This window comes from Portunus trituberculatus, chromosome 19 (assembly GCF_017591435.1).
Source record: "Portunus trituberculatus isolate SZX2019 chromosome 19, ASM1759143v1, whole genome shotgun sequence".
Lineage (NCBI taxonomy): Eukaryota > Metazoa > Arthropoda > Malacostraca > Decapoda > Portunidae > Portunus > Portunus trituberculatus.
Window position 1 is genome coordinate 6,230,520 of NC_059273.1, and position 11,981 is coordinate 6,242,500.

The 11,981-nt window shown below is 42.0% G+C and overlaps 1 protein-coding gene across 5 annotated transcripts in view; it reads right to left on the reverse strand.

Annotated features, from left to right (window-relative positions):
* Nucleotides 1-11,981, reverse strand: part of LOC123506128 (peptidyl-glycine alpha-amidating monooxygenase B-like) — a 33,180-nt gene that overhangs the window by 8,664 nt on the left and 12,535 nt on the right. For 4 of the 5 annotated variants that reach the window (XM_045258022.1, XM_045258020.1, XM_045258019.1 and 1 more), the window contains exons 2-14: nucleotides 10,179-10,432; nucleotides 9,589-9,743; nucleotides 8,958-9,170; nucleotides 8,618-8,685; nucleotides 8,365-8,492; nucleotides 7,840-7,990; nucleotides 7,210-7,403; nucleotides 6,609-6,690; nucleotides 6,402-6,506; nucleotides 5,542-5,700; nucleotides 4,993-5,227; nucleotides 4,534-4,665; nucleotides 4,198-4,370 (exon numbers count right to left, since the gene is read on the reverse strand). In XM_045258022.1, the coding sequence (XP_045113957.1) occupies nucleotides 4,198-4,370; nucleotides 4,534-4,665; nucleotides 4,993-5,227; nucleotides 5,542-5,700; nucleotides 6,402-6,506; nucleotides 6,609-6,690; nucleotides 7,210-7,403; nucleotides 7,840-7,990; nucleotides 8,365-8,492; nucleotides 8,618-8,685; nucleotides 8,958-9,170; nucleotides 9,589-9,743; nucleotides 10,179-10,355 (1,972 nt within the window). In that variant the 5' untranslated portion in view covers nucleotides 10,356-10,432. The remainder of the gene's footprint in view (nucleotides 1-4,197; nucleotides 4,371-4,533; nucleotides 4,666-4,992; nucleotides 5,228-5,541; nucleotides 5,701-6,401; nucleotides 6,507-6,608; nucleotides 6,691-7,209; nucleotides 7,404-7,839; nucleotides 7,991-8,364; nucleotides 8,493-8,617; nucleotides 8,686-8,957; nucleotides 9,171-9,588; nucleotides 9,744-10,178; nucleotides 10,433-11,981) is intronic. The other variant, XM_045258021.1, reaches the window with a different exon arrangement.

An 11,981-nucleotide genomic window follows, 5' to 3' on the forward strand; every position in this document is an offset into this window, starting at 1 on the left:
GGAGAACTAAACTAGAGAGCCCAACATGGCTTTTGTTCTTCTCCTCCTCCTCCTCCACCCCACTCCTGCTAGCACTAATAGTACACATCTGCTCCTAAAAACACCTACAAACACCTGCATTGTACATTATGCTAAATATGACAAAGGGAAACCGGCACCAGCTTTCCTTCTCCTCCTAAATTTCTCCTTCTCTTTGTCTTTGTCTTTCTCTTTTCTTTCCTACTCCTCACGCTCCTACTATCACTACTAACATACACCTGCCCCTAGAAACACTCAGACACCTTGAAAACATTGTATATTATGCTAAATATGATGAAAAGAGACCGGTGCACCGGCTTTCCTCCTCCTCCTCTTTTTTTTCTCCTTTCCTTCCTACTCATCACACTTCTGCAACCACTACTATAACACATCTGCCCCTAAAAAACACTCGCAGACACCTTGAAAACATTGTATATTACGCTAAATATGACAAAGAGAGATCAGCCTCCTTCTCTTTTATTTATCCTCCTCTTCCATTATTTCTCCTTTCTTACCTACTCCTTATACTCCTGTTACCATTACTAGTCCACACCTATCTCTAGAAACACCTGCAGAGACCTTGAAAACCTTGTCTATTATGTTAAATATGGTGGAGAGAGCCAGCTGGGTGGGAGGGGAGTGCTCAGCCTGATGACATCACGGGCTATGGCTTCCTGGCCAGGAGCTCATGATGTCACAGGCCTTGTTAAATACATACGTAAATAATTTTAAAAATTGAATATTTACATACTGCACGTAGACTGGATTCCATTCCCATGTCAAGTAACTCCCAACAAAAGGCATTGACTTGCTGCAGCCATGAGTTCTGTGGACGTCCCCTTGGCCTCCTCCATGCTGGGTTATCCCTTTTGGAGACAACTCAATATGCAGGATCGGCTTCCGGGTAGCGTGCCACATGGCCACATTGTCGCAGCTAGCTTTGACGGACTATGCTGGTAATCAGCCTTGAATCAGTCTCACAGAGCAATTGCTGATTTGACACAAAGTCGTCCCAGCAGTAACCCATGATCCTGCGAAAGCATCGAGTACCAAAGGCATCAATTCGCCTCTTCAGATCGGTCTTCAGTGTCCATGTCTCACAACTGTAGAGTAAGAAAGGGATCACCAGCGACTTCAAGATCTAAATCTTCGTCCATCTGCACCGGTACCAACAACAACAAATACACTCGCGTTGAGCGAGTCCATAATACCATGGGCCAGGCCAATCCACCATACAACTTCCTGGCTTGACCCACCGTCATTAGGCACTACACTACCAAGGTATGTGAAATTTTCTGAGATCTCAATGTCCTCGCCACACGCATGGACAGACTGTACTGTTTCATCCAATAAGCCTCCAAACACCTGAACCTTGGTCTTGGGCCAGAAAACCTAAAGTCCCAAGGGCTTCATCTTTTGTGCAGTGCCTTTAGAGCCATTACCAGAATCTCCAGTGACTCAGCAAATATTACTGCATCATCAGCACAAAACAAGACCTGCAATCTCAGCATTGCCAACAGATGCTCCACAATGACTTTGGTCTACAACTCTGCTTAGTGCCCAGTCCATGCAAATGTTGAAAAGTGATGGAGCAAGCATGCATCCCTGCCTCATTCCTGTATTCATAGGAAAGAAGCTGGACACACCCCCTCCACACTTCACAGCACTCACAGTCCTGGAGTAAAGGCCAGTTAATAGACCAATAATCCTTGCAGGAATCCCCCGGAGATGCAGAAGATCCCAGAGTGTCTCTCAATGCATTGAATCAAACACCTTCTTGAGATCGACATAGGGTGCCAGCATCCTTTATTGAAACTCATGTCAGCACTCCACCAGTACGTGAAGTGCTAGGATCCGGTCAATTGTTGACTTACCAGGCGTGAACCCACACTATTCAGGTCTCTGGTGTTTCACCAGCTGATTGCTGATATGCATCAACAGCAAATGAGCAAGTACCTTGCCTGTTACGCTGAGCAGTGTTATACTGCGGCAGTTGTTGCAGTCCTGACAGTCCCCTTTCCCCTTCCAGACAGGGATGACCAATCCCTTTTTCTAGTCAGGGGGATTGATACCTGAATGCCATACAGCAGTCAATACAGCATGCAACCCACAGATCATGGCCTCACCCCGCTTTGAGCAGCTCTGCACTGATGTTACAGATGCCAGCTGCCTTTCCACCTCTCAAATTTGCCACAGCCTCTTTGACATCATCAATGGAGGGTGCAGTTTTGTCAATGGGTGGATCAGCATCCAGCATCTGTAACCCTGCAGTTTGGAGATGTCCACTTGGACAGCTGCTCAAAGTACTACTCAGCCCAACGAGCCATCTGCCCATCTGCATCCGATATGGGACGACCATCTGCTGTTTGGATAGCACTCGCCTGAGATGTAGACTTGGAGCAGAGTTTCTTCAGGGCTCAATAGGCAGGTCAGGGTCATAATAATTTAAATGACACTCTACAAGGATGCCGCTATGCTTATTTTAGAACCTCCACCATACAGACACCAGGCAACAGCAGATATATTTGATTGGATGATATGAAAGCATAGGCTGGTAGTTCCTCTTATGACATGTTTGGCTTGTAATAAATGAAAAGTAAGCAGATAATGGCAGATGAATCGGAGTGGCCTGAGATGACCTTTTGTTTACATCTGGGTTTTTTATTTTCCACTGGTGTTGATTCACTGGTATACTGTCCTGGAGGCTAGGGAGGGGTGACTAGACTTTATAATGACGACTCATGGCTGTGAAATGTTAAGTTATATGTATGTAATACATATTTTCTACTGAAATCTGCTCCGGCCTGCCACTGCGCCCAGCACACGGTCCCACGGCCACCAACACATCCCCTCCCACACTCTCATACCTGTCTGATGCCTTCAGACACGTATAAAAAGTGAAGCTTACTTTATCAAGAAGCCGCACACTAATACACAAACAATTTTTGTCTTCACTGTATAAAATGTTTTCAATAAAACACTTTCTTCTTTCATCTTGTCTGCATTTTCTGGCCATTCCCACTGCTTGTTGGAATTAACTTTTACTCGTAACAGAGAGTATGTGGAAAAAATTGTTAAATATTACACATTAATGAAGGAAATACTTCAATAATCCAGGACCCTTGCCTTAGACCCTTCCAATATCACAGTTCAAGGAACACTGAGAGTCTGAGTCATTGACCAGTGATCACCAAGACAAAGGAGTTTGAATCACCCAAGACAGTTTTATCAAAACAAAGGATCCACATAATTTGTTCTATTTCTGTTCTCTCAGTCATTAAAATTTAATATATATAAGTGAATATTAATTAAGCCATCATAGATTGACAATACCCAAGAGAGGCAAAGCTGGAAATTCAAAATCAAAATATCATAAACTATCATATCTCTGTTAAGATTGTTGTACTTGAGTTTTCCCTCCCCTACACTTCCCTCTCTCTCTCTCTCTCTCTCTCTCTCTCTCTCTCTTAGCGGGGATCCAGTTTAGGGAGCTAACATGAATTCCTGTACCCTTTAAGAATGGTGACAAGCCGCTTCGAGAGAAGGGAGCCTTATCAGCTAGTGGGGGGAGGGTTTGGGGAGGTCTCTATAAGCCACCGAGAATTTTTAAAAAACTTAGCAATCTTGAGGGCTATATGCAGAACTAATTTTATGTAATAAGAGCAGTAAAAATTTATTAATATATTTTATCTAATTCTAATATCAGGGTAACTAATTTATTATTGATAGTGCCAAGGCCGAAATTATAGATTCTCTTACGTCCCTACCACTCACAAATAAATAAAATTATTTAATTTAAAGACACAGTAAATCACAGAATCTGATTTAGCCTTTTCAGAAAGCCTTACTGTCCCTTACTTACCTGTTACCTTGCATCATATACAGACAATTTTGCTCATAATAAATAAAAATTTGGGGGGTATTCAGCCCCCTCTGCCATCCCCCTCCTGGATCTGCCACAGTTCATGCATCACTATCTTACATTGGAAAGGAAGAACCATTGCTAAATTATCATTACAATCTTATAATTACAAAAAAAATAACCATGACTTCTGTTTGGGCTTGTTAAAAGTACTGTAACTAGATTAACAAAATATCTTTCTTGTTCACTTTCGAAGTTCTACTGGAACATAGGAAGATCAGTATTAAAAGTACAACTGACAGAGAAAATCAACTCACCAAAAAAGTTATATTTGGTTTGCTTTCCAAACTGGTGCAGTATTTTCCCATTGGCTGAGTACTTAATGACTCGAGCATTGCAGTAACCGTCAGAAACAAAGAATTCACCGTTGGTCATCACTGCCACGCCTGTTGGCTTGCAGAAATGTGTGTCATCGTCTCCCGGCTCAAACCTGACAAAGAGGAGAAAGCATTGCTTATGGTGGTATATTAGAAGTACAACTGGGAAAATTCTAACCTGATACAGTCACTTACAAAAGCCTGACTACCTCTCTGGAGCAGGTAGGACTTGGAGATGGAAGAAAAATTGTCCCTGCCACTACATCATCAGCTCACCTTGTGCCAAGAGAGAGTAGAGGCTGGCCATTGCCGTAGCCAGCAGGGAACTTGAAGACTTGATGCATGCCAACATCAGTAACCCAGATGTTATTGTTCTTGTCCAGCGTGAGGCCGTGTGGGACAAAGAAGCTGTGTGCGATGCAAAATACTTTGTCACACTTCCAGTAATTAATCAATGAACAAAACTCTTATCTCTCAGAAACTAAATAGTGATGTCTCAAAGGAAGAACTTCCTAAACACTCCATCACATTAATAAAGTGATAAATGAAATCATTGTTATCCAGAAAGTCTTACCACATTAATCACAATAATGAAAGACTAACAAAAAGATCATTATTACTACACAAACCAATAATGTATCAAATAATGTAGTTATAAACAAAATTCTTATCATTTACAGTCCTACATATCATGCTAAACACTGCTGCATACACACCACTTGATATTACACTTACAAATTTTCCCCCCACTTGTCAATGATGTGTCCAGTATCCTTCCTGAGGTGCAGCAATGTAGGACTCTTGATGGGCTTGCTTGTGTCCCTCAGGATGTTGCCCTTGAAGGTAGAGCCATCCCAGGATCTCTCCCCCCTGTGGAACACCACCACATCACCAGCAGAGTCCAGAGCCACAGCCACCACCTGCCCATACTGAACCTCCTCCTGGCCCCAGTCTGATGCTGTCTTGAATGCTGAAGGGAGAGGTGGAAGGGTAAGCGTTAATACTCAGTGTGCTGTATTACATATTGTTCTTCTATGTAAGAGAGAAAAACTGGCGAAGAGCAACATATGATATAAAAAAAAAAAGGTCCACTTAGTTGCCAGTTTCCTTGCACATCTGAGACAGTTAGCCCCCCCGAAAAAGGGATAAATGTCTTGAAACCTTTCTCTTAACTGGAGTCATGTTTTGTGTTATTTCCTTCTATATCCTGATTAATGAATGTGTTTAGCTTGTCCAAAAAAATGCCCCTCCATGCCCTTCTTCCCCTCCCTCACCACCACTCACCCAGTATCTTCAGCTGCTTGGCCTTGCGTGAATTCTCCATGAGTGCTGGTCTGGGTGTATCTGCTGGTGTCTTCCACCTTTGAAGGACCTGCTGGGGCTGAGGGTAGTTGGTGGCATCCTCATACTCATAACCTCCAGGCTTGGCTTGGTACCGGTTGTCTGTGGAGGGCAGTCATGTATAAGTGGACTTTGAAAGGGTGTACTCCTATCAAGGCTATTTGTATAGGTTTGTGGTTGTCAGTTGAGGGAGGGTGATATAAAAAGGGACTTTGAAATGCTGTGCTTTCTTTCAGATTGTCTGCGAAGGTTCTTGTTTGTTAAAGGTAAATGATGCAGAAATTCCTGAAATGGTGTTCCATCCTGAGGAGCAACAATAAAAACAACAAAGTGATTATCTGCTGAGTCTATGGAGGGAAAGAATGAGAAAATGCACACAACACCTTGCAACAAAATTCATTCAGTGCTTGTGAAATAAAAAAAGATCTAACACAAACATCTGCAGAGAACAATAATGGTGTAAATGATAACAACAATAGACAAAAAATAAATAAAATAATGATAACAGCAGCAGCAGCAGCATCAGTAATACTGACAACAAATGCAGTGGCAATAACTAGAACAACAGCAACAGTGATGACTGAAATAACAGCAATGATTTTAACAGCAGCAGCAGCAGAAACAAGACCAAAACTACTATAACTACCTACTACTACTATAACGACAATAGCAGCAGTAACAATAATAACATCAACAAACTAATATAAGAAACAACAACAATAATAATAATGATGATAAAATAACAACAGCAGCAAGAAGAGGTAGTACACAGGTGCAGGCAGAGTGGCAACATCACCGCCTACCTCTGTAACCTCCATCACTAATCCGCTCGGCCTCCAGAGCAAGAGGTGGCTGTCTGTTACGTTTGCGGTAGTCATCCATGTAATCGTAATAGGGACTCTCATAACCTGTCAATGCAACACAAACAACATAGTCTCTTTCCACCTGTAAATAACATTATTACTACTACTACTACTATACATTAACCATCAATATTCAAGGTTACTTACCCTGAAGATATTGGTGAGTATGTCCTTTCTTCTCTACTTTGATTGGCTCATCCTTGTTAATGGAGTATTCAAAAGCCTGCTCCTAGAAACAATAAGAACTATCTTAGAAAACACTCCATACAAATACTCAAAATAAGCTTCACTAATTCTCATAGTCAGAAATATCCTGCAGTAGAAGTTGGGAAGTTTGAGATATGAAATAGGGAACAGAATATTGGAAGAGATGAGAGGTAGGTAAGTATTGAGGATGAACCAAGAGGAGTCCTGAGTTAATACGTAAGAGTTACAAGGAAGGAGGCTTGAGTTAAGTGAGAGATATAGGGATTAAACAAAAGGAACCTTGAGTGTATGAGGGGCAGGGCTGAGAGGTAAGTGTTGAGAATGAGCCAAGAGGAGTTCTGGGTTAATACTTGAGAGTCCTAAGGAAGGAGACTTGAGTTAAGTGAGAGATATGGAGGTTAAAGAAAAGGAAACTTGAATAAATAGATCACATATCCTACCTTCTCATCATTACAACCTTCATTTTAACTCCCTCACATGGCAAAGTTACACCAGATATGAAAACTCTGGAATGCTGATGGACCAAGACCTTTATTCTAACCTTATGCAAATTCTTCCCCTTGGCATGTTCCTCCAGCAAAGGGTTGGGAGGCAGAGGCACATCACTGTCAGGGGGAAGATTCTTGGTGATCATTGGGTAAGTCTCCATGCCACATGCTGAGAACTCTGAGCCCAGCCTTGGATCAGTGTAGTACATCAGGTAGAGGTTGCACATCTCGTCAGCAGCAGTACTTCCTGTTTGCGGAAAGTGTGGCCATTACAATGGGACCTTCATTCATCATTCTACTGCATTTCTAAGAATTTGAAAGTGTCTTGAAAGCTTTCTCTTGAAGGGTTAAGTTATAGACAATAGCGCATTGAGTCAGGCAGAAAGTGTGTGAGACAGTGTGTTTGAAATTTGGTATAGAAAATAATGATCCAATGCATTATAAAATAAATACATAGCAAAATACAATTACATAAATAAAAAAGTTTAACTTGCATGCAGGAGAAAATATATTGAATTAAATAGAGAATTTCAGAGTTTTCATAACCACAGTGATAGTTTACAAGTTTTAAATCCCTTATAAACAAGAGTACTGTGTCATAACTTCACTCTGATCCTAGACACTATGGAAAACAATACTCAACATTTTTTCATTCTCTCTCCTATCACAGCACATTGCTTCACCTATCATAGTGTGTCTGGAGCGCCCGGTGGAATTCCAGGTGCAACGAGCGTGGAGGATGTCCGAGGTCTTTGCCAAGTGTGTCTTGTTCATAGGGTAGAATGCCTGAGGCCAGTGTGGGTTGCCCTTTGCAATCTCTATGTACTCATTTTTCTGGAAACAATGAGATAAGACTGAATAAGACACATGAATGCTGGAAGTGATAACATGTGTACAGGATGAGGGAGAGTAGAAATGTTGGGTGTTATACAGATAAGAAAGGATATGAAGGTGAATGTTGTTTGAGAGTGATAAAGTGATTGAAGAACTTAGAGGATTAGTGAAGGAGATGGTGATGACTTATATATTGTGATGCCAAAAGATAGCCAGTGATGACAATACAAGGGAAAAAGATGCACAAGGAAAGAGGAGGAGGAGATTGTGATGACTTTCTGTGAAGTCAAAAAGATAGCCAGTGATGACAATATAAGAGGAAAAGATGCACGAGGAAAGAGAACAAGGAGGAGCAGGCGATGGTGGTGACTTACTGTGGTGTCAAACAGGTAGCCAGTGATGACAGTGCCAAGGACGTGTGCATGGACTCGGTAGGCAAACAAGGTGATGTCTCTCGGCTCACCACTATCCGCCAAGAGACAGTTCATATCAGCATGGGTTTCTGAAATATTAGCCAAAATTAGTCTTTGATGCTGCAATTGGACTTTCCCAAGGATTACTCTACTGAAATACAAGTATATCCTCTCTCCTAGAATGACAGTAGCTATGAACTACAGACAGACTCACTTGGGGTATTAGGAGGGATGATTGTATTACCAGCTGCCAAAAGGTATATGCCAGCCTTATACTTTTGTCTGTAAGGGAAAAAAGAAAACATTACAGATTATCAGACTACATCCATTCTCAAAAATCTAGTAACAGAAGAATAATTGATAGATTTTTTAAGGTAAGAGGGGAAACTGGCCAAGGGCAACAAAAAATGAATAAAAAAAGGTCCACTTAATTGCCAGTCCCTTTACAAGTCAACAGAGTCAGCTAAAAGAAAGGGACAAATATCTTGAAATATGCACATATATGAATAAACAAAGACAATAACCACAAAATAATTAATCTTACACTAACTTACTTCTGTGTGGTGAGTTCCATCTGAAGGCCTGAGTGGTCCTTGACTCCCTCAGGCAGGGCCTTGGCATAGTGGATCTGCAGTGTGAGGAAGTGAATGCCTGTCTGGCCACCAATCCTGAAGCCGACACCCTCTGGCAGGCTAGTGGTGGGTGCGTTCTTGGCCCATGCATACATGATGCGGCTGTTTTGACACACTCCATGGTGGCCACAGTCCCTGCAACCAACACATGGGGTAGAATACAAGGAGCAGCTGTGAAGGTTGTCTCTGATTACATGAAAAGAGGCTGGAAAAATTAGTTTCTGACACACTCCATGAAAACAACACCTGTGGGAATGAAATATGATAAGGAGCTGTAGGTGCTTGGTGTCATGAAGGAAGGTAGGATAACATGAGATTCTGACATATTCTGTAGTGGTCACACTCTATTATCTTTTAATGCAAGAGGACTACTGACCAAGAACAACAAAATATATATAAAAAAAAGCCCATGGAGTTATCAGCTTATAAAGAGAAAGAGAAGTAAAAAATGACTTAGGTACCCAAAATTGGAGAAATGTTTTGAGACCTCCTGTTGAAAGAGTAAGAAATCAAATGACAGGCTTCCTAACAAGATCGATGTAGTAGACTGTACCAGAACTTTCCCTCCAGGTTCTGCTGCAGCACATCAGAGCAGCCGAAGAGCAGCATGTGGTGGGCCCGGTTGGCTGAGGCAAGCGGGTCAAATCTTACCACCCACTCTTCCACTGAGTCATTGAGCCTCACTGCCGTGCATAGGTAAGCCTCGTCCTGCAGGGAAGAGAACATCTGGGCTGACTCTCTCTCTCTCTCTCTCTCTCTCTCTCTCTCTCTCTCTCTCTCTCTCTCTCTCTCTCTCTCTCTCTCTCTCTCTCTCTCTCTCTCTCTCTCTTTAATAGTAAACCCATTAACTCCTTCAGTACCATAACACATTTTCATATCTATTACCATAACATATTTTCATATTTATTCTTCTTACTATTAGGTGAATCTATAGAGCTTCAGAGACTTAAGTGGGAATTGAAATAGTGAATACTGGCTATTAATCGTCTGACCTCCATAGACCCTTCCTAATGTAAATAAAATCATCTAATCATAGTCAAAACTTGAGGAAAAAATGTATCCCAGTACTGAAGAGGTTAAGGAGAGGCAAAAGAAACAGTTCCTACACAAGTGAGTGAACAAAGCCAACACAGGACCACTCACCACCCTTGGCGTGATTCCAGGCATGGTGAAATTCCTCAAGTAAGTCTGTGGTGCGCTTGGCTCACCGCGGCGCATGTAGGTGTGTGCTGCCACCCTGGGGAGTGATATTGCCACCACCACCACCACCATCCCCACCAGGGCAATGCAGCTGGCTCCCCATGGGCCTCGCACACTCATGCTGCCTCTGCTGCTGCTGCTGCTGCTGATATTGCTGCTGCTGCTGCTGCTCTCTGTGCTGATCTTCCTGCTAAAACCTAAGAGGGATACATAAGATATTAGCAATCATGTTATTCTTAATGTTGTTGATTTTTTCTAACATTTCTCCACTGAAAGAAAGTATTTGTACTCTTCCCAACATAAAACAGTAGTTAAAGTACATTTCAGCTCTATCAGTGAGCTAGATTAGTTTTACTGCAATATTAATACTGCAGATTAATGTAGTGAAACCAACACAGTATCAACTATAAATCTTTCCTTCCTTTCTTGATGTTTTTTTTTTTTTTCCATATAATCAGCATATAGTCTAGATATAAGTAAAATCACACAATGGTGACACATATCAACTATAAATCATGTAGGGATCCTTTCCTCTCTTACTGCACTTATTTTTTTTCAGTAATTTTATGAATATGTAGAGGAGAGTGATAAAAGAGCTTAATAGGGCCATATTACTTTATCACTTGCTAATCCTTTGTATTTCCTTGAGAGAGAGAGAGAGAGAGAGAGAGAGAGAGAGAGAGAGAGAGAGAGAGAGAGAGAGAGAGAGAGAGAGATGTTCACAGCCACCACTTCAGGGGAACTCCAACCCAGGAACAGGTGTTGTTGAAGATAAGATTATAGACGCTATGAATGCTTCCCTTCATGGACTGTCTGTCTGTCTGTCTGTTGCATGAACCTTTCTCTTCAAACCAGATATTACAACAACAACAACTACTATTACTACTACTACTACTACTACTACTACTACTACTACTATTTACTACTATTATTGTCATTATTATTATTATTATTATTATTATTATTATTATTATTATTATCATTATTATTATCATTATTACCCTTATTATTATCGTAGTTTATTTCATTTACCCATTTATTTTTTTTCCATTTATTAATGTGTCATTTTTACCCATGCATTGCATGGCATGGCAGGAATTATTATTTTGTGTTTGTTTTCATTCTCAAGAGTAAGTTTGTGGCAGAGTTCAGTTCTCAGTAAGACATTTCCTGACACACACACACACACACACACACACACACACACACACACGCCCGGTAGCTCAGTGGTTAGAGCGCTGGCTTCACAACCCAGACGACCGAGGTTCGATTCCCCGGCCGGTGGAGATATTTGGGTGTGTCTCCTTTCACGTGTAGCCCCTGTTCACCTAGCAGTGAGTAGGTACGGGATGTTAATCGAGGAGTTGTGACCTTGTTGTCCCGGTGTGTGGTGTGTGCCTGGTCTCAGGCCTATCCGAGGATCGGAAATAATGAGCTCTGAGCTCGTTCCGTAGGGTAACGTCTGGCTGTCTCGTCAGAGACTGCAGCAGATCAAACAGTGAAACACACCGCGTAGTGTAGTGGTTAGCACGTTCGACTCACAATCGAGAGGGCCGGGTTCGAATCCCGGGAGGCGGCGAGGCAAATGGGCAAGCCTCTTAATGTGTGACCCCTGTTCACCAAGCAGTAAATAGGTACGGGATGTAACTCGAGGGGTTGTGGCCTCGCTTTCCTGGTGTGTGTTGTGTGAGATGTGGTCTCAGTTCTACCCGAAGATCGGTCTATGAGCTCTGAGCTCGCTCCGTA